The following is a 21829-nucleotide window of genomic DNA, read 5'->3' as shown; positions in this document are numbered from 1 at the left end:
TGTGTTGCTCAGACCTTTCCTGCTGATTACTGTACATCTAAAAATAGCCCCCAGGTCTAAGACAATTAGCTCTACAATAACTGCTACTACATCAGCATAGCTCTCTGACACTTGGCAAGCATGCACAAAAGCAATATGTTTAACTAGATGTCACTGTTACTAGAAACAATGAGGTAGAATGAGTAAATCAGCGCAGACCATTGTGGAATAACATAGCCTTAGTGTTCATTATAAGCACTTGAAGCGAATGTCTGTGAGTGTCTAAGTATTTCAATCTGTAATTTTATTTAGTGACTAATTGGAGTGCCTGTGAACTTCTGTCCACCTCAGGGAGGAGTTAGGATAAACGACAAAACCCTCAGAAGCTAATTAGTATTAAGTCTAACTGCTTTGGCTGTCCACTAATCAGTTGATTCTCATATGCACTCAAGCCAAACCAGCAACAAAATTGACCCTATGGCCTACGTGCTTGCCAAGCATTTCACTGATACTGGCCACCGGGCTCTATTTGTGCCTGTTGGTGTGTTTCAAATGCGCTGTGTAAGCGTATATGTATGTGTGTGTGGGGTGTAAGACTAGAGTTGGACGGTGCTGGCATGCTTACTTTCATTGGCAGTCATACGGAACTCTTGAAAGTGAAGACGCATATGGGTCAGTTAGAGTCAAAGTGAAACAAAGGTACATTTTCATATTGGCACTGTGCCATCTCTGACTATACAAAATCTTAAATATGTTGCATCAAAAAGACTTTCAAATGATTGGATTATGAGATGATGGGCACCTGTGTACAGATACCTAAAAGGTTCCTCCTCCTACCAAGCAGCCCTCACCTTAAAGACGGAGGTCTTACACATCACCTTTGATGATGTTCATGATTTACACAAAGTGCATTTTGACACTTGCACTACTAGCAGTTACTTAGTGTATTTTGGCATGACAGCAACCTCCCAAACACCCTTTGTTTTGAACTTTAGCTTGTGCACCATTAGCACAAATGTAACTCTCCTAGGTGATGTTATCCCATTCAAAGTGGTCACACACCAATAGCCGTCTAATGGGGCTGAACAGCAGGAGGCATAGGGGGACAAAAATACAGCCACATGAAAGACTCAAGGATGTGATGGCTTAGTGGCCTTTAAAAGACCCTGGGAAGTAAATGCCTTGGCGTGCCAAGTGGTCTGCTGAGAGCCACCAAGGTTGGACTTAGATTTAAAGGACTTAAAGAAAGGTGACGGTTGATGTTGACACATAATGGCCACCAATTTTGATGTATTGTCCTGCAAAATGCTCAGATTTGAGTTATGTTAACCTTACATTGAAACAGTTTTTAGGGAAGATAATCTCAGAAATTTGCAGATTTAAGAAAATCTCCAATCTTATCCCCTTGACTCACTGCTGTCACCAACTGGTAGAAAAGAAGAATACCAGTTGTTGCAAAAGCAGGATGTCCCATCCACATCTGTACAGTCTAGAAAATACAGATATTAAGAGAAATTTATTAAACTCTATTATAGCATTTTACTTATAATTAATTTTATTTCATTCTTTCATTGCTGAACAAACTGAAGAAGTGGGCAGTGACTCACAGGTCCAGTAGGTAACTTTGCCGGTTTGTTTCTCCATATCAGCCTAATTTGCACAGTTCTGTAAATCTGCACATTCTTCTTACATCTCAGGCTGATCTTGTGTTTTTCCAATTAATTTATATATGTATTTTGTATATGCTGTACTTATTGTAAATACTTTACATAGAAGGCACATCCAGTCATCTGGCCAGCATCAATAGTTTTGCACTAATAGCATCATCCCTTTTAGTCATTGCTGCTTGAATTTTGTTCTCTTAGATTTAGTTTTCTCTTTACACTGCTTTATTACATATTGTCTATCTATCTATCTATCTATCTATCTATCTGTGCATTAATTTGGATATAGGTGTGTGAATTATGTTAATAAAAAGGGAATTACAAACTCTTAAGTTAGAATCAGTATTATATAAAATAAAAAATAAGAACCCTGCACATTCAGTGATTTGCTGATTTATATAATTATAAATGTTTCTTTACCACATCAGTAATAATATTTACAGTAATTCAGCTTTAATGGGGCGTGGACCCATATGGTGTTACGCATTTTTTCCCCCCAATTCATTATTACAATACTCTCATAATATATAAAACACTGTGATACTTGAAGCATTTATTTGCTTATTTGCATCTGACCTACCAGCTGTATTTGTATGATATTTTGTTTATCCTGCCAATATTTATCAAGTAAACAAAATGTAATGGACAGATCCTGCATGTGTTCAAACATGACTAAAGCGGCTGTCCAGTGGTGGGCTGAACATATTAACTCATAGCCAGTAACAACTGGTAGCTGGTGGTACAGTTATGCTGGTTTAACTTTGATGTCCTGGTAGAGCTGAACTTTAGTCAAGGTGGATAAAAATCACTGGCTGTATGCAAGACGTTTGAAGGATTTAAATTTTGTTCACTTCATGGTAAGTAATGAGTGTTGATAAACTAGGGTGTTCTCGATATGCGAGTCAAGTCAACGTTAGCATCTTTAGCTAACTAGTAGCATAGACGAATGCTAGCTAAACTTAATACAGTGCCAATATTTTAATAACTCGAGTTAGCCGTTTCAGATTTAGCAACGTAAAGTTATGTATACAACCTACCGAAACTATGGAAAACTCAACAAAACACTAATTATTAGAAGAGAGGAGGCTGTAACATCAGTTAGCATCGCTCGCCTTGACGCTAAATTAATTTACTGGAAACACTGTCATAATTCTGATTTTCTGTCCGGATGTGTGAAAACGTTAACACTACATTTCAATATTTGCTTGTCGCAGGTCAGGTAACGCTAAACGTAGAAAACTGAGGCCTCGTGTGATTTGATGCTCACACATGTTTTAATACCAACAATATTTTATTACTATCTTCCGCAGGCCAAAGACAATCCAGGGGTTTTCCTGATTTTCGAAGCGCCGGTGGAGACTCATTTCGGGGCGGAGGTGCCACCCCTTTCTCAGCCTCTGTGAACCAGGAAGATAAACGCCGCCTAGTGACTAGCATCCAACATGACAGGTGGGCAACACGAAACTACTATACACCTGCTCTTTCACTGTCTGTGCCAATAATTCAAGTCATTCAGGTCAATGTAATACAATGCAGAAGAAATGTACTGCTGAGTAAGTTAAAACTATACGAGCTGCCTGTTGAAAATCTACAATAAATCACCGCTGACTAAGAAAGGAAGAAGCTTTCCATCAGTGTTCCTGGTGTGTGTGTGTGTGTGTGTGTGTATGGATATGTGTGTGCTGCGTAGGGTACTGTTGTGATAATTTGATGAGAAAATCACACACCAGACATTTTGCCTGTGTTGGCATCTGCTGATTGCCACATTCTTTGAACCTCAAGCCCACTGACTGAATGGCTGTCCCATAGTTCCCCTCTCTCCTTGTTTCTTCCCACCCTCTTCTCTCTGTGTGTCTCTGTCTCTCTCGCCCAGAGAGAGACTTTCGGGTGGATAGTGAGGTCCATTGTGTTAGTGAGATGTTTATTAATGAGAGAGACGGCACACAGAGAGCAGAGCTGCTATTGAAGGACTAATCGCTAATCTCTTCGTTAATACGGTCAGCCTGCCTATGCACTAACATAAATTACTAAGAAGCCTCAAGACGGGGACATTGGAGTAGTTGCTTTGCAGGGAACTGTAGTGAATTTGTGAGTTTGCTCTGGTGCAAAACTTTGCACAGAAGTTGGAGATGGGAGTTTTTTTTGTCCAGGCTTGACTGAGTACAAGTGTATGTGTGCATGTGTGTAGTGGTTTAATGTAGACAAACTGAGCAGCTGTGGATGCATGTGAGTGAGTACAATTTTGTAGCTTATCTGTCAGAGAATTAGTGAAATTGAAGACGGCTTACTTTTCAATAGTTTATTTTATGTTTCATGATTGCACGGCTTGCTGAGGTGATTTGTGAGACAAGAATGACATATTTTTAGTCTGCTGCTTGTAGTTTTATAAATCTGTAATTGGATGTGTGTGTGGATTTGGCTTTGCTTAGGAAGCTATCTGTGTTTATGAAAGGAGTAGTGTCAGCTTGAGTGTTTGTGGGGCTGTTGTGTGTTTGTTTGCCTGCCATGCCCTTGCCTGCGCCTGATGTCCCGGCCTCTCAGAGGCTGGCACTGGACTGTCGTACCCTTCTGGACCATCGCGTTGGCAAGGGTAAGTGACAACAGCACCTCCTCTGTTCTCTCTCCGGCTTCTTCCCTTTTTCTAAATTGCTCGGACAGAACAGTGATTCACCGAGAAGTTGTTTTCGTCCATATGGTTCCATGATTCCTTACAAAAATATGTCATGCCCCAAATGGAAACTGCTGTTTGGAGTTTGACCTGCTCTGAGTTGCTCTGATTCAGCCTTTTTTTATAGCTCATTGAGAATACATGAGCACTTTAGTGGGCCAACATTGAAAAGGAACACAGGCTGAGATTGGTACATAGCACAGGTTGCTGGTGAACTATGTTGAATAATTAAAGGGAAATTTCATTTATTTTCTTCTTTTTGCCTCAATGTTGATTGATTCTTAAAGTCTTGTCATTTACTTCTTGTTCATACATTAAAAGGAAAAACTGATACTGAAATATTTATCTAAATTACCGGCAGGAAAAAAGAGGAAACAGGAAAAAACAAAGCTTAATTGTGAAATTATCCTCGTTATTCAAGCACAGTGATAGCAAGTGACTAATTACACACACAGTAAATATGTAAGATACATTTAGGTTACAACGTGTTTGATAAATCTGCTCCAAGCTGCAGTAAAAGAAGATGTACTTTATTGATCCTCGTGGGAAATTGATCTCTGCATTTGACCCATCCTATACACACACACTAGGAGCAGTGGGCAGCCGCAGTGCAGCGCCCCGGGACCAACTCCAGTTCTTTTGCCAGTGCCTCGGTCAGGGGCGCTGACAGGAATATTAACCCTCTGATGGTGGAAGGAAACCGGAGCACCTGGCGGAAACCCACACAAACACAGGGAGAACATGCAAACTCCACACAGAAAGGACCTGGGACGGCCGGGGTTTGAATCCAGGTCCTTATTGCTGTGAGGCAACAGTGCTAACCACTGAGCCACTGTGCTGCCCGGCAGAGGACGATAGTGTCACTCGGCACAAAGCTGCAGCCTGTAACCCCACCTGAGAGCAATTGTCCACTACCTTTTAATTTATTAAACCTGGCCTGTAGCCCAGTTTCTTCTCCCTGCTGTAGCAATGACAGTTTAGCGCTTGCCTTAACTTTCTCACACTGTATATAAGCTAGCAGTATCTTGGATGTTTCCAAAAAGCAAACTGTTGTTTGTCTTTCTTTAGTGCTGATAGTCAGCATTCAAAATTCATGCAATGTTGTCTAGGAACCAAAGTTTGGAATGATAGAAATTGGCAATATTCAGCTAAAAAGGGTTAAGTGTGCATAAATTATATTTCAAGCACTCGCTCATGCCTCACAAGGACACTGCAGCATAATGAGGTTTCTGGTTTTACTGCACATTCATTCATTCGAGGCAGTTATGTGAGCATCATATCTGGCTTCATGTTTGTATGACTGTGTGGTAATACAGCTAAAAGCATGAATTGATTTAAAAGTTCTGTTTGTTCTGCACATTCATGCGCAGAAGAGAAGCTCTGCCATCCGACTATTTCATGCCAGCTGCTGTACAGAATTGTGTTTATGCACCGTAGTTTTAGATAATTGGACTTGGAAGGATCACATTTCACATGTTTTGCTTTTCCGCTGCTTCTTAAAAAATGCAAATACTGTTAAACGTTAATTACATGTTTTCTGCTGTTTATTTGCATTAAAAAAGCTGTACCAGTGTTGGCAGCCGATAGAGGAAAAAGTTTATTTCCAACCATGACACAATGAGGAAAATGGAAAAGACAGACATTTGATGGTAGGTTAGAAAATGGAAGGAAATGTGGTTTTAAAAAAAAAAGTTGCATAAGCATAGAAGGAAAAACTGAAAGTAAGTAAAGCAGGAAGCATGGGAAGATTAATGATGGAGAGGAGGGAGAGTGATGCCGGCAGGGGGTGGAGAGCAGGAGAAAAGATTGCGTGGGTGGGAGGTCTTCTCTCTTTCTTTCCCTGTAGTGCACATTTCTCTCTTATTCTCTCTTTCCCCCCCTTCTGTTTCTTTCCCTGTAACTGAGAGAAATGAGCACGAGTGTGTATGGAAGCCGCTGCATGTGAAATCTGTGCTACCCCTTTGAGAAGGAACGTTGTTGCAGAAGACAAACAGGAAAATCCAAGGTCATTACGGCACGCGTCTCTCTAGTGTTGCCTCTCAGCCCCCTTTCGTGCGCGTGTATATATACGCCTCTGTGTGTGTGTGTGTGTGTGTGTGTGAGTGTGTGTGTCGACACGACAGAGAGAGAGAGCGTGTGTGTAATTCATTGCATCGAGCCCGGCTCTGCACCAATCACGGTGCGCATTCATATGCCTTTCAGCTCCAAGCACACGTGCAGGCATTTATCCCAGAGTGAGCGGCGTTAGTGTTTGTGTGCATTGTCAGTGCCTCTTGGCACAGCGGTGTGTCTGCATGAGTGACTGAAGCTGCATTAAGGAAACACAAGTGTCTGTCGTGAGAGACTCCAACATCACGACCGATGTACGGTAAGAATAACAATCATTTTTCCAGACTGTGCATTTTATCTATGTGTTCTTGGCATGTGAGTAATGTTAAGCATCCAGCGTTCAGCCGGTTTATCTACATTCTACAAACATGTTTCCTCTTAGCTTTCTTGTGATAGACTGCAGCTCTCACTCGAGAGTAACGTCTCCTAAAAGCGCATTATGGGAACTTGGACTCTTGTGAGGATACTCTATTAAATTACAGCATTAGCTTAAAAGGAGACACTGCTTTGAAGATGTTTATTTTTGGTAATAGATACACTTTTTACTCAAATTGTTTTCTTCTGTTGTATCTGATGTGGTGACATTGTGTTCTCTGCACTTGTAGCATATTCAGCTAACTGTTGTAGCTTGAGATGTAGGCGAGCATACTGTATAGCTAGATGTTTAATTTTCTGTTATCCTTTAATTTTTCATTATTCTTTAATATTTTAAGTCCAATTTCTAATGTTATGTTCAAGCTTCCTTGAAAATGGGGAAAAAATTAGTGTATCTGCTAAGTTTGTCTGTACTCAATACTTCTCAGAAAGTGAGCAGGTGTCCTTGGTAAAATGTTGTCATTTACTATAGCTCTGGTGTCACTGGGACTTGTTGATATATGGCTCATTGATTAGCGCTAATTAAAAATGTAGTTGGCTTTGCTTAGAGTTTGCAGACTATTGATTGGAAAAAGGTTCTGGGTAGTTGGCTAATGAATTATCAACGCAGGCGCAGCACATTGGAAGATCGAGCTTGCTTTGGCTTTACTGTACAGCGCACTGGTGAGCTTACTGTATGGAAATGTGGCTGTGAGCTTGAGTCCCTCATAGCCCAGTTTCAGCGCCTGTTTGACCGTGATTCATAGTGTGTCGGATTGGCCTTGTGTCACGAGGATTTGTTGGCAGCTGGGGTCTGTACATCAGTGTGTCGGTCGCATTATACCAGCCATGTTCTCTGCCACCCACACTAGATCGAGTGTGTGCTTTGAATCTGACTTTGTGTTTGGATTAATGGCTAAAAAAATGTACTCATAATAATATATGTGCCTCTGCAAAGTGTGTGTGCGGTGTTTATGCCTGTCAGCAGCCTAAAGATGTGTCCCCGGTAGAGAGAGGAGGGTGGATAGATTGACACTATGTTTATATATTCACTGATTTTGAAAGAATGTCACTCTCTGCATGCCGTAGTGACAAGAATTCACATTTCTTCCTCTGTAGGTTGAGTGTCATGCTTCCCCTAATGCTTTCAGCCTCTCCTCCATAATACTCATCTCCTCAGCTGCCGTGCATCTTTCCCAAACTCATCGAGCGACAGCTTATGTGCATATTGGTAGGCTGTTGAATCAGCCGTGCTCGTTCTTCATTATTTGCTTACACCCTCCTTGCCTCTTGTCTCGTACTCTTGTGTGTATTTTGTGGATTCTGGCGTGTGCTTGCATTTCACTGTCTCCTGTTTAAAGATGTTTTGTCCCGCTTTGTTTGCCGATGTAAAAATAGCAGGACTTGGTTTGTCTCTCCCCTCCCCTCCATCTTATATAATAACACCCCTGAAGGGGAAACTTGCTTTGTAACCGTCTCGAAAAGTGTCATGTATTCTGCACAGGTAGACGCACAGTATATACATCATTTAGGTAGCTACAGTATGCTGTTTGCTTCTGTGTGTTTGTTTATGTGCATATACTAAGTGAGGCTTGAAAAACCAGTGCTTTGCATGACTCCAGGGGAAGGTGGAGTCTGAATGTGTAATGATGAGTATCTTGCACTCTCTTACAAATACACCTACACGAATACACACACACACACACACACACACACACACACACACACACACACACATACACATACACACACACACACACACACACACACACACAGAGATCCAAAACGCGTTTAATATTCTCCTTGCGGGCCGTTAGGACTATATTTACTCTCTCTTGTCAGCCACGTGACTTTGGGCACAACAAGAGCAGCTTTGGGACAGCAGGTGCAGATATCACACTGCAAGATGTGCTGGGCTACTTGTCACACTCCTACCTTGTGTCTGTTAATGCGTGTGTGTGTGTGTGTGTTTTGTAAGAAGTTTGACTATTTTATTCCTTTAAATAAATTCCTATTGATCCACCCTCATCTTCTGGTGAGGTACAACTTGTTTCGTGGCATGCTTTTGTCCAGTGCTGATGTGTGCAGCCACACAGGGCAGTAACCCTATTAGCGCCATGTTTTTGCATACAAACATGTTCTTCAGAGCTATGTATTTTTTTGTTTGCCCCTATTTTTCTCACTTCAACATTAGGTTTTTTCCCCCTTTTTCTCTATCTCTCTCTCTCACTCTAATGTGGACACGTTAAGCTGACATCCTGGGGGAAATGGAGAGTGTAATCTGTTAATGTACCAGCCCATTGTTACAAGGATAAAAATAGCATTGTGATTGGCTGGCTCCTTGCAGTGGTGATTTAAGGGGTGGAGACCACCCCTCACATGTGTACACATATGCACACACACATTCATTCTGCATGGGTGTGTAGCTTAGCATCCAATCAAGTGATATCTTAAAAGTCAGACTTCCCCAACTCTGGTGCACCGAGCTGCAGAGATGTCTGCCTTCTCTTTGTTCTTCTGCTCCACTTACCAACAACCGTTAATTTATTGTTCCTCTGTGTCATGCTCCTCAGTGCGTGTGTGTGTGTGTGTGTGCAAGCATGTTTGTGTGTGGGTTTATGTGTGAGTGTTTATGGAAGAGCGGAGGAGCTCGATATCCAGCCCCTAAATGTGTTGTCAGCTTGCCATGCAGAGTGGGCGGATGTCGTGAGACCCCCTGTTATGTTTGCTTTTTACCGCTGTCATCCAAATTCTTGTCCACCCACCTTGTTGCTCTCTCCTCTCTCCTAGCTCTTTCCACACTAACCCACTATTACCAGCACCAAAAACATAAAAAAAACTTCAGTTTTTTTACACAAACTAATTGTAACTCTGAAACAGCACGGGATTCTTTAAAAAGGTAGTTTAAGTCATGATTCTCTAAAAAGTGTCAATGAGGCAGCTAAAGTCAGGTCCTGTGGAAATATGCTTTTGCATTACATTTTGAAGTCATAATAAGCACATTAAAAGCAGAATATGTGAATGTTTTAAATTGTGCATTCAGTGTTATATAATATCCAGCAGGTGTGATGCGCCACCTCACCTTAACACAACATCTGCTTTTCATCAACAGCTGCTTTTTGTACTTCTTCTACATTGCATTGTAGTGTCTCTATACTTATGTGTTTTTTCCACAGAGTGGTATCTGTTTACGACATTTGTCATGTTCGTGTGTTTTATATTTTCCATGTTATTGTGCTGCTTTTTTGTTTTTGTGAGCTAAAGGCAATTTTCCACTCTGGCAGACAGTAAAGTTTACTCTACAGTCTACTCTACTCTACTAACTTTGCTGTTTTGATGTGAATTGACTTAAAAAATAGGGTTTGGACAAGATATAAGATAATCATTTGTGGAGATTTTGCTGTAGCCACCGTGTATACTACAGCACATATATATCTCTAGTTTTATTAGGGCGCTGTGGATGATGTAGAATTGCATTATGGTATTTTTGTGATGATGTACCTTTTTATTTGTTAGGTATTTTGTTCAGTGGATTAGCCAAACATTTTATTTTATTTTCCTCATCAACAGTTTCTCAACATATTGTCCAAAAATTTTACTATATCATGATATATATTCATTTTGAAACATGAATTTGCATATACTGTGATTGAGGATTTTTATCCATTGCATCCAGCCATATTTAAAATGAATAGAACAGGCAACAGCAGCAGCTCTGTCACACTTGAAAATAAAAAATGTTATTTTTACCATAAATATCACTTAACCCGCTGTAATAGAAAATGCCAGTGCTTGCAGTGCACCACATGAATGTAAAATAACATAATATATTGCACATCCACTGAGCTGAAGATTGAATATTTTTTGAACATTAGCACTACTGAAGTTTCCCCCCTATGTCATATCTCCTCTCCTCCCAAAAATCTATTTCCTCTGCTGCTGACAGAGGACAGGACAGATTTATGCCGGACAGAGAAGATGCAATAAGTAGCACTAATCTGTGACTCATTCAGTACATCACAATCCACCTCCCCCATCACACTCCCATCTCTATCTGTCTTTTTCTATTTCCCTGTCTGCATCTGTCACTCTGTCTTTGTCCTCTACCCTTTTCGCTCTACACACGGGACCCGCTGTATTTTCATTAATTCATCGGCGACTCCTACACTCAGGCCCCTGAGCAAGTACAGCAAGGATGAGAGAAGGATGTAGAGAGAGGTTTGGTGGGTACGGAAGGGGGGAAGGAAGGGAGGAATGCAGAGGCTTCATTAGTGTTTGAAGTGATGGAGGAAACAGGACCGGTGCTATGAATAGACACACAGCTTTCAGAGATAAGCTCGAGCGCTAGCAGAGCTCCTGTTGCGGAGTTCAGCTGAACTTTTAGAGAGAACACCAAGGCCTTGAAACACAGCGGCGTTTAAGTGGTTAGGATGGTAAACATGCCTTTTACTCTATTAAAATTCTTTTCAAGACATCCTGTCTGCGCTGACTCCCCTCCTGCCAGGTGTTGGTCACTGATAACATACCAGGAGGCTAACGAATGTTGGGATGTAGCCCGGAAGAGGGAGTGTTTTTTGCCTTTGGAGCCTCATTGATTTGGTCTAGAAAATGGTCTCCACTCACACACCTAAATAATAGGCCACCTTAACCAATGAGTTAAGTATACTATTCCACATTTAAATCATCTGTAAACATCACTCAATAGACTTAGAGTCATATTAACACAAACTGTTTATGTATGTATGGATGGACTCCAAATGACATTCAAGCAACGTATTTATTTTGTGTGGGTTCTTTGTACTGCCAGCATCTGGAGGTTGTTCCTTGTGCCTCCTTTTTTCAGATGGCCTGAGTTTAAATTTGTTGGTCAATCTGCTGATTATTTTGTCAATTAATTGACTGATTTGTCTATAAAGTGTCAGAAAATGGGGGGAAATGCCCATCATTTCTTTCCCAAATCGATGTCTTCAAATGTCTTGTTTTGTCTGATCAACACGCCAAAAAATCCAAAGATATTCAGTTTACTATCATGTAGGACACAGAAAAGCTTAAAATCGTCACATTCGAGCAGCTGCAACCCGCAAATGTTTGGCATTTTTCCTTTAAAAAATGACTAAAACGATTATTTTATTATCAAAATGGTTGCTGGGAAATAAACAACATTACACAGAAAAGCAGCTCAACTCGTCCATGTGCATCAGTGAGTCAGACATGTGGCAGCTGATTGCCTCCATCATCTGTGTGAAATGTGCACAGTTGGTCCATTTTTTTTTATATTGAGAATATAAATGTTTTGATTTTTGGAACAGCAGCATTAGCACCAGTTGAGGCTGGGGTGTGTCATAGTTCGATGAGTGTGTTAATTACAAGAAACAAGGCTTGTTGCCGGCTGTGTTGGTTCTTGTACGTTCCTGTTGGTCCACCGAAAAGATGAAATGTGTTGTCTTAGTGTCACAAGGCAAGAGAGACTTTATATATATATGTTATTCAGACTGGTTGACACTGGGAGGTAATGAGGTGGCAGTTGGGCAGCTGGTAATCTTGTTAATGTATGGTCAATATGCTCTCAAAATGGGGTTTTAGTGCTGCATCAGCCAAAAAGGTTTCAATATGTGTAACAGCAAGCCTAAATAATGAATAATGTAACATTTTTTCTTTGGAAAAAGGAAGGAAAAGAATGTTTGTATGAAGGAAGGAAGAAAAGCTGTTTCTTTGCAGATTATTTTGCTTTTGACTAATCTCTATTGAAGTGTCAGACTATCAAACCATGCATCTAACCTTACTGCATTGTTGACGGTGTACTGACCTACTTTCTTTCCTTAGCTTTGTGACCTCTAAACTTGTATATCTCTGTTTGACGTAGGCACTAGGATAATAACGGTTATCCGGAGCTCTATGAAGGGTTAAATGATTCATCGGAGGGGGGGTTTTTGGAGGTTATCCCTTTTTTCAGTTTCTTCATTCTCCCAGGGTCCCCTTATGACTCACCACTGCTGAATCCCCGGGACCAATCAGAATCCAGCTATCACCAACTGCCTAGCTTGTCAGAAAAATCACTGCTCAGTGTGTTGCCCTGCTCTCTTCAAGGCTGTCCTGATTGCACTGAGAGACAGAGAGACAGAGTGTGTGTATGTCTGTGTGTGTGTGTCTGAGTGTGTGTCTGAGTGTGTTGGCATTGTTGTGACTGTGACTGTCTTGTGACCACATTCTTTCCATATCTCGGCTTCCCTCAAATGTCTTTGCGCACAATTATCTTCACTTATCCTGGGTTTTGTGTCGGGAAATAAAGGCTGTTATTGTACAACGGTGCAGGGACGGACCGAGGAGGTGCCAACCAAGCTTCTGTTTATCAGATACTCCACAAAGATGAACAACTTTGCATGTTTCTAACCTAAGTTTGATTAACGGAATCATTACTGCACTGACATTGGTGGTCGTACTTCAACATTTGGCCACTTATGCATTTTTGCAGGGTGTTTAACTATATGGTTTTGTCCAGACACAATGAAAACTATGGATGTAGCTCTGTCTATCTGTATTGTCTTTCAAGTAAAGCAACTCCATAAAAATGTCTTTGCTCACTGCCACACTTATTCTTCTCTACACTTCAGCCGACTCTTTTCACATTATAGCAGTCTAGGAAAAGCTGCACTTAATAAAAATTAATGATGCGTAAGTTTTTGTATTTAAGTGTGCCACTTGTGTGAGAGTGAATAATGACAAGACTGTTGTCAATTATTGCTCAGTAGCTTACCTATCATTAGTTTAGCTTTTTAGTAGCAGCTGTGTTTTCTTTGCTGCCACCTCTATACATATAATTTGACAGTTTTTACAGCCACATATTTGAAATAGTTTGTGTAGTTTATTCTTTATTTAACAAGTTCCAAATCTGTGGAGATGCATTATGTCGTTAACGTGGTGTCATTACCAGTCGCTGCCTTCAGAAGTCGTTGACTCATTACTGTGCCAGTGTTCACTGAACCAGTAATCAATGTCCAAACACAATTACATGGCAATTTTAACTCTACCTACTGTATAGTGTCTATAACATTAAGTTTGTAGACATACCGACTTTGGCAATTTGTTCTGGCATTTACACAAACCTATAATGCTGCCACAGAGAAGGGATGAAAAAAGTTCCCTCTGTTATTTTTCCTTCTTGTTTGTTTTTATTGCATTTCTGTCAGTCACGCTGTACAAGTCTAATCAACCATCTCTCTCTCTCTGTTTTTCTCCCTCCTCCCCCATCTCTTTTCTTCCTCAGGGGTTTGTGGTTGTTGCGGGGCGCTCAGGCCTCGGTACAAGAGACTTGTAGACAACATCTTCCCAGAAGACCCAGAGGTGAGACACTCAAGTGACACTTTCTGTTTCTATAGCAATCCTGTTTTTCTAAACCAAACAGCAGCTCCGAATTTAATAATTATTTCCCTGTTGTCTGCATTATTATGTAGAAATTGTTAGGAGTTTGCTAATAAACATTGTTGACGTCTGCGAAAAAGAACAAACATGGTAGAGTGTCTTCATAAAGATTTGTTTAGTTTACCAGCTTATTACGTGAAGAACAACACACATTTCTTAAATATGTAAGGAAAAAATAGTGAGCAGTAATGATGTGCTGTACCAGATTTAGCTGATAGCTTCCCAATTGTAGTCACAAGGCAGATAAATATAAACGCAGCTTTATTTGAACATCTTAGATTTAGGAAGCGTGATGTAGAGGCGAGAAGAAAACTTTGCACCACCTCAATACGTAGCTGTCTGCTTCAAAGCTGTTAGTGTCAAATCACAGACCTCATCTTTGCTATGATTTTCTGTGATTAACTGAGATCTGATACAGATGACTCATAAAGAGAATTAATTTGGGCGGAGAGGACGGAACTGATCTGTTGCAGAGGAAACTTATCGTTAGTGCCGCTGTGCTACTGCGGTACCCTGCTTTACTTGTCAGATCTTCGGCTAAAACTGCAAGACATGGGACGTGCTAGTACACACAGACCTTATTTCCCTGTTTTGTGTGTGCATGTGCACCTGCATAATGTTCTCCCAGAAATGTCTTCTAAGTCTGGGTTTAAGCTGTGTCACTGAGATTGTAACTATTCCAGCAGCTTGGGAATGATGAAGCAGTCTGATGACATTTACTCAAAATTGTGTCACACTGTGTGAGCTTGTGGGTGTATATATATGTACACAAATCCCTAAAATAACCCTCTGATGAGAGAAATAGACTTTTTTTTTTTTTCACAGCAACATTTTGACTTGTCATAGCAGGAAAAGCAACTAAAGGTGCATCTAATGACATTAATAAAGGCCTCTTTCATTTAGCTGTGCCAGAAAGCCAGCATGCACAAGTGCCCTGAAGCTGGAAAATCTTAAATTAAATCCACTCATCGTTGTTTTTCCTGCTATGTCAAAATATCTGCTTTTAAAACAGCTTTGTGATGACACAGAGACATAAATATTATAATAAAAATCCAGCCGATGATTATCAAACTTCAAACTAACATCGATGACAAGGTGCTTGAGTAGTGCTGCAAACTCTCTGCTGCATCTACAGTGACGGTTATTGCTCACATATTTCTAGCGGATTGCGACAGATTGAACTGTCTGCCTACAACATTTTATGAAGGGAAAAGATTCAAGGCTTTTTTTGTTTTGTTTTTCTCTGACATTACATTTTGCTGTTTTATGTAAATGATGAAGGAATACTTGCCAGCAATGCCTCCCTCTCAACGTTACAACACAATTATCTTATCAAAACTTACTCATTTACAGAAGGTTACCAGTGTGTATGGTATCTATATGTCCTGTAACAGTTTCCCTGACTATTAGTTTCTTTTTTTGCTTTCATTGACTGCATGTTGCAGCACTTATCTGAATGTAAATGGGATCTCAGTGGACTTTAGATGTTTTTAGCTCTCTCCTCCCTCTGACCAGACTGAAGAGCGTTGAAGTAGGTCAAGGAGGAAAAGGAGTAGGTGAAACTCAGGGATCTAGTTATACTCTTATAATTTGAGTTTTGAAAAGAAGTACTGTGCAGTACACACACTACTGCATTAGCTCTGAATTGTTTATGGAACAATAAATGTATTTGCTTTTTTTTGTAAGTCTTAGCCAGCTCCCTCTTTGATTAGTGGATGGCGTCATGTACATATCCGTTGACAGCGAGAATGACTGAATTTTCATTTAGTTTGAACTACTTCTTTAGAATTATAACCCGTACATGTGATTGAGACCCTAAAACTTTCTTTTGTTTTCTCTTCTCTCTGTTTTTTTCTCTCTCTCTCTGTCACCCTCCTAGGATGGGCTGGTGAAGGCCAACATGGAGAAGCTTACATTCTACGCCCTGTCAGCTCCAGAGAAGCTGGACCGTATCGGAGCGTACCTGTCTGAGAGGCTGTCAAGGGATGTGGCCCGACACAGATACGGGTGAGCATCGCTAGTCAGTTGCCACACAAAATAGTCTTCAAGAATAATAAAACTGTTTGTACATTTTGTGTATTTTTTTTATTCTCTGCCACACATTAACTTAAGTGATTTAAGTTCAGCTCGATATAACGTAATAGGAAAAGTGGCGCATGTAACAGCTTTTCATCTCAGAGATTTACCCTGATAGTCTATGAAAGAGCTGAAGATTAAGGTTTATAAATACCCTTATAGGTCTATTTAGTAGGAAACATGCCACATGTGTCGCACATGCTATCTGGTTAGTGAACCGTTAAAATATGCCGTCGCATTTAAACCCAGTATTTATGTATAAGTGACACTTTTCTTTCTAATTTATAATTAATAATTCATTGTGCATTCTGTGCAGAGTAGCTGAGTAGATGGGGATTTGAGTTTGTCTCTTTTCAACAAAAACAACATGACTTATGTAGAGTCATCGATGGTGATGTTTCTGTACAATCTGTACTTTCTTTTATATAGCACAGAAGTTGTTGTCTTATATGACTCATGACTAGGAGGCACTGCGCCAATGCAAACACCCTGTACAGATTACATTTACACTTGGCACAGTCCAGCGGAAATCTGCTCAATATGTGAATCTCCAGAGTTTGTCTGGCAGAGCTTATTACTTTTTTGATTTCTGTTGCTGGGTGCATTTACTTATCTCAAGTATATGAATTTATTTCAGTGTCCATATAAGATATCCAGGGACATTATATTTACCTATAGGGGTAATGGTGTCATCCATATGTCCCTGTGTCTCTCTTCTCCTGTTCAGGTATGTGTGCATAGCGATGGAAGCTCTGGACCAGCTGCTGATGGCCTGCCACTGCCAGAGCATCAACCTGTTTGTGGAGAGTTTCCTCAAGATGGTGCGCAAGCTGCTGGAGTCAGACAAACCCAGCCTGCAGATCCTGGGAACCAACTCGGTGAGTCTCCAGGATCGTCACATCACTTTTTTTTTTTTTTTTAAGGTTTTGCAGCAACGAAAGAACCAAACCAAAGCGCATACAAATAATCGTTAGCTGCTGTTCAAGGACTATATTGCTTTGTAGGAGTAACATTTAATTATTTTCAGTTGGAAATATGATGTACGGAGTTTGGTGAAACTATAGTGTGAAATAATTTACAACAAAATTACGCCACTGTGATAATTAACAACTGTCCATGTGATGGATTTAACCTTTAACTTTTTAAGTCTCAGAAGTTTTCAGGGAGAGAGCAAATGCACTATCCAACCTTGTTTCATTTGATGTCTTCTTGGCTTGATTTAAGGTAGATTTTCTAAGGATTTACAGTCACAATTTACTGCAAAAGCCAAACACAGATAACTTTGTGCTCTAAATATAATTTAATAGGCAAAAAAACATGGAAAGCCATCATTTTTGGTCTCAAGAATCGTAAAAACACTAAGATAGTTTGTTTTGCTGATATAAATTTAGATAAGTACCAACACACTCAAACTGTTGGTCACTAATGTGTCTAATGTGCCTTCGTTTCTAAGCTTTTCTGCCGCATCAAACTCTACCCATTTCAGTGGATTTAGTCGCATTATCTAATCAAAAGTTGACAGGGGTGGATTTACTTTCCTGAAACGATGGCGCAAAGTAAGAGACGTTAACCTTGAGAGGGAAAACTGCTTTAGTATTTGAGGAAGATCAGAGCTCAGCGAGGGAGTGGGGAGTGATGAGTATATCCTCTGATGTGGGAAGCAGCTATCAACGCTGTTGGCCAGGTCAGCAGAGGACACGTGAAGGAAATCAGATTAGCTGCGGACCACATTGGCAAAGCTCCGCAGTTATCTTTACATAGATTGACGAGACATGCCAGCATCTCACGCATAATCTTCCTGCTGTCAATCTCTCTCACACACACTCATGGTTTTGTATTTAGAACAAAAAGTAAGGCCATATGCTGATGCACTCATAAACATATACACATAATTAATTGTGCATCAAAGTGCTATTTACCACAATTAGTGATGGAGGATTTCTGTCTTTATCTGCTAATTTTAAGTGTTGCAGTCAAAATGGCTTTTGTTGAACATTGTGAAGATATTGATTGGGATTAGTTTTGCTGTAATTGTTCAGTCTTAGCATACACTCGGAACAGACAAAAGCCTGAGCATCTTCACAGACAGAACTATACATAGACTGTATTTTTCTGTGCAAACAAACACAGTATGTTCGCATGGCAACTACCGCAGAGCAGCCTGTCTTTATTTTTCCCTTTTTAGTGCGCACTGTATGTCTCATCTGAAGCAGAACGGTGTCAGAGAGAGGTGACAGGAGAAGATTAAAGAATTTATCACCACAGGACTCAAGGTTTTCTCACACTCACTTTCTGTGACCTAAAACCTTGTACCGCCAAGGTCTGTCAAACTAGAACCGGCTCTTCAACACACCAGTACATGACTTAATGTTTGTGTCAGCTCACTGTTACTTTTACGGATTGGTCTGCGATAGAAAAGACTTAAGGCAGGGTTCAGTTTCTTCTGGTGTCGACTTCAGTTGCAACAAAACCCTTTTATACTCTCAGCCCTCCATCACTTGTGGTGTTAGACCTATACTTTAAGCTGTCCATCAGACAGAGAGGCCATTTCAGCAGACACAGAGTTGATACATTAATACCTGGAAGCTGCCCAGTACTTCTACCAGTAATAATACTGGGCAGCTTTCAGGTATCAACCACTGCAGTAATATTTTCTTGCAGCAGCAGCTGAGTAGCTATAGAGCAATTCTGGGTTCCCTACATTTAATTTACTGAAGGGTACTTCATTTAATTTCAAAACCACTCCAAAAATGAATTTTGTACACAGGAAATAGATTCACCAGGGTACTCATCAGATGTTCTGTTTCTACATAAATCCTACTGTTACAAGCCTTAATGCACCGATCCCACCTGTAATTTTGATTATCATCTGCTTTACTGAATCTTTATCATATAATTCTTGCTTTATCCTCCTCTGTCTTGTTTCTAAAGAAATCCAGTCAATAATTTATTAATTGGAGAGTGCTGTGAAGCTAAATGTCAGCGTGTTTAAATGGCGGCATTTTGTGGCCCAGTGGGAGAGCCCCCCTCTGCACTGTGCTTTTCACTCTTAATGAGATGTTTTGGTGCTATGGTTTGATATTAATTCAGGAGATATTCACCATGGGGATTAAGGGTTATTTCATTAAAGAGTGCTTAATGAAATTGAAAAAAAAAAAACCTCTTAATAAACTTTGGCGTTTGAGTAACAGACTTACTACTGTAAATCTCTGGAGTTGTAGAATAGTTTCTGGTTGATCTAAAAATGTATTTTCTTTTTTTACCCTTCTCAGTTTGTGAAGTTTGCCAACATAGAGGAGGATACGCCATCGTACCACCGCAGTTATGACTTCTTTGTGTCACGCTTCAGTGAGATGTGCCACTCCAGCTTCGAGGACCCTGACATCCGCACAAAGTGAGTGGACAGATGCTTGATTGAGCAGGAGGCAGAATTTTCTTTTATTATTAATCTTATGATTGTTTTTAGATGACTTCAATAAGTCTTATTTTTAGACTACCTCTGCCCCTGGACGTTTATTAAGTGAAATCCTTTTGAAAGAAATCTTGATCTCATCTGCTGAAAATAGACAAAGTGACGTCTTTGAACAGTTAAATGTAGCCTTGCAGAAATAACTGAAACTCTGAAGGATACAGACTAAAAAGTAGACACACAAAAAAAAAAAAGATTTCTTAAATATAATCATCCATTTATAGATTCAGTTACCACTCACATGACTCCTGCTGTCTGTCTGTGATTGTTGCCTACAGGATCCGGATGGCAGGTATCAAGGGTCTGCAGGGTGTGGTGAGGAAGACTGTGAATGATGAGCTTCAGGCCAACATCTGGGACCCTCAGCACATGGACAAGATCGTCCCCTCTCTGCTTTTCAACCTGCAGAGTGGAGAGCGCACAGAGAGGTGAGTGCTGGTTGATTTGTTTCATATGTATTTCCTCAGATAAAAGACAAGAGGTCAATTAAAAGCAGAGTCTCTGATAATGGCTGGGTGTGTGTGTGGTCGACATGAACAAATAAAGGCCGGCCCCCAAAACAGGCTAATGGGATTCAATGGGATTTTTAATGAGGTTTTCCTACTTCTGGAGTAGAATCCTGCAGTTTCAGTTTGACTTTGGCCATCTATTATTATTAGGTTATGATTTATACTGATATACTATATAGTGGTATTTTATTGTGCATATTTCATAATTTGTGGTTTGTAAAAGCCAAGTGACTTGCAAAAACTACAAATCCTAATATGTCCCAGGTGTTACCGTATCATCCTCTTACAGCAGGCCAGGCTGTGCCATTTAACATGTGGTGAGAAAGTTGATGAGGCAAAATGGGTCAGTGTTGACCCGCCGTGCCTCTTGTCACACAGTCCAGAGCCACTGTGCTGTAGCCTACTGACGCTGTTTGTCTTATGTTAGGCCATATTTGTCCTGGCAGTCGAGTCAGCCATCACCCATGTCGTTCATCATCATTATCATCACTGAGTGAATCCACTGACAGCTCTGTTCCCCTTATGGACGTCTGTTCTCCCACCTGCAGCACCCAAGGACAAAAACACCAGGAGGTAGAGAGAGAAAATTGAAAGACAAAGAGGGAGAGCACTAAAAGGGGTGTGTGTGTGGGGGGGGGGAAGCATTAACAGAAATAGTGCAAGAGTTGCAGAGTCTGGAGCCTCCCAGTCTTGGCAGTATTCCACATGTTGAAATTCACTTTGACGTCAATGCCGAGATCTGAAGGTTAGGAGAGCAAAAGGGGAGGGCAGCAAGAGGAACATCGGATGATTGGGTGGAGGGCGGATAATAGAAAACAGAGTGATGGAAATGGGGAGGTTATTGAAAAAGAGACAGATGGACAGAAAGTGACAGAGACGGACAGAATCCAACAGAGAAACACATTTCCCTCTCGGCTTCCCTCCGCTCTGTGTGTATTATGAAGCTTGCCCCTGCTGTGTATCCTCTGTTCCTCCTCACATTGAGTTTAGCCACTCATTGCCAGCCATACAGTCCACAGCAGTCAGTGCAGAGACTAATTAAACTCACAGATGGTGCATTTTCTCTACATTAATCCCCGTACACATGTACAAGTTCATTTAAAGATCAAGTTCAGACACAGCCTTTTGGCAGTTGAGACATTTTTTTTTAATAGAGCAGTTATTTATAGATTTCTAAAGAAGCTTTATCTGGGCTCTTTTACCAACAAGTACCAGCATGATTGATTGTTGTAAATGTCATATGCTGTTGCCTGAAAAGGTGTTATGTTCCCCAAGCAATTTTCCTCCAGACATCGCCTCTGCAGAAAATTTAAACTGAAACAGTGCTGACATTAAACATGCATTTAACACACGTCAAAGACTTTTGTATAACTCGCTTGTTTTTCACAATAGTTAACAGTAAGCGTTTAAAATTTGGAATCACAAAGCAGAATTTGTACAGCACGTGTGATTTATTTGATGAGAGCAGATTGCAGTAGCCAAGTAAGCTTTCAGATACTGATAATGCTGATGTGGTTGTCTGCACACTGAAATTTGCAAGCTCCCATAAAATGGCTTTATTGATGTAATGTTTCGAACTGTG

The 21829-nt window shown here is 40.5% G+C and overlaps 1 protein-coding gene across 2 annotated transcripts in view; it reads left to right on the top strand.

Moving 5' to 3' along the window:
* The first annotated feature begins 2234 nt into the window (after positions 1–2234).
* Positions 2235–21829, top strand: part of LOC137168856 (protein EFR3 homolog B) — a 32818-nt gene continuing 13223 nt past the window's right edge. The window contains exons 1-7 of one of the 2 annotated variants that reach the window (XM_067571675.1): positions 2235–2500; positions 2954–3092; positions 14039–14115; positions 16073–16200; positions 16997–17147; positions 19542–19663; positions 20017–20166. In XM_067571675.1, the coding sequence (XP_067427776.1) occupies positions 3086–3092; positions 14039–14115; positions 16073–16200; positions 16997–17147; positions 19542–19663; positions 20017–20166 (635 nt within the window). In that variant the 5' untranslated portion in view covers positions 2235–2500; positions 2954–3085. Of the gene's footprint in view, positions 2501–2953; positions 3093–6447; positions 6680–14038; positions 14116–16072; positions 16201–16996; positions 17148–19541; positions 19664–20016; positions 20167–21829 lie in introns of those variants that run through there. The other variant, XM_067571676.1, reaches the window with a different exon arrangement.

The sequence above is a fragment of the Thunnus thynnus genome, chromosome 18 (genome assembly GCF_963924715.1).
Source record: "Thunnus thynnus chromosome 18, fThuThy2.1, whole genome shotgun sequence".
Taxonomy (NCBI): domain Eukaryota; kingdom Metazoa; phylum Chordata; class Actinopteri; order Scombriformes; family Scombridae; genus Thunnus; species Thunnus thynnus.
Note: the sequence above shows the minus strand (reverse complement) of the source record. Positions and strands in the feature narration are given on the sequence as shown.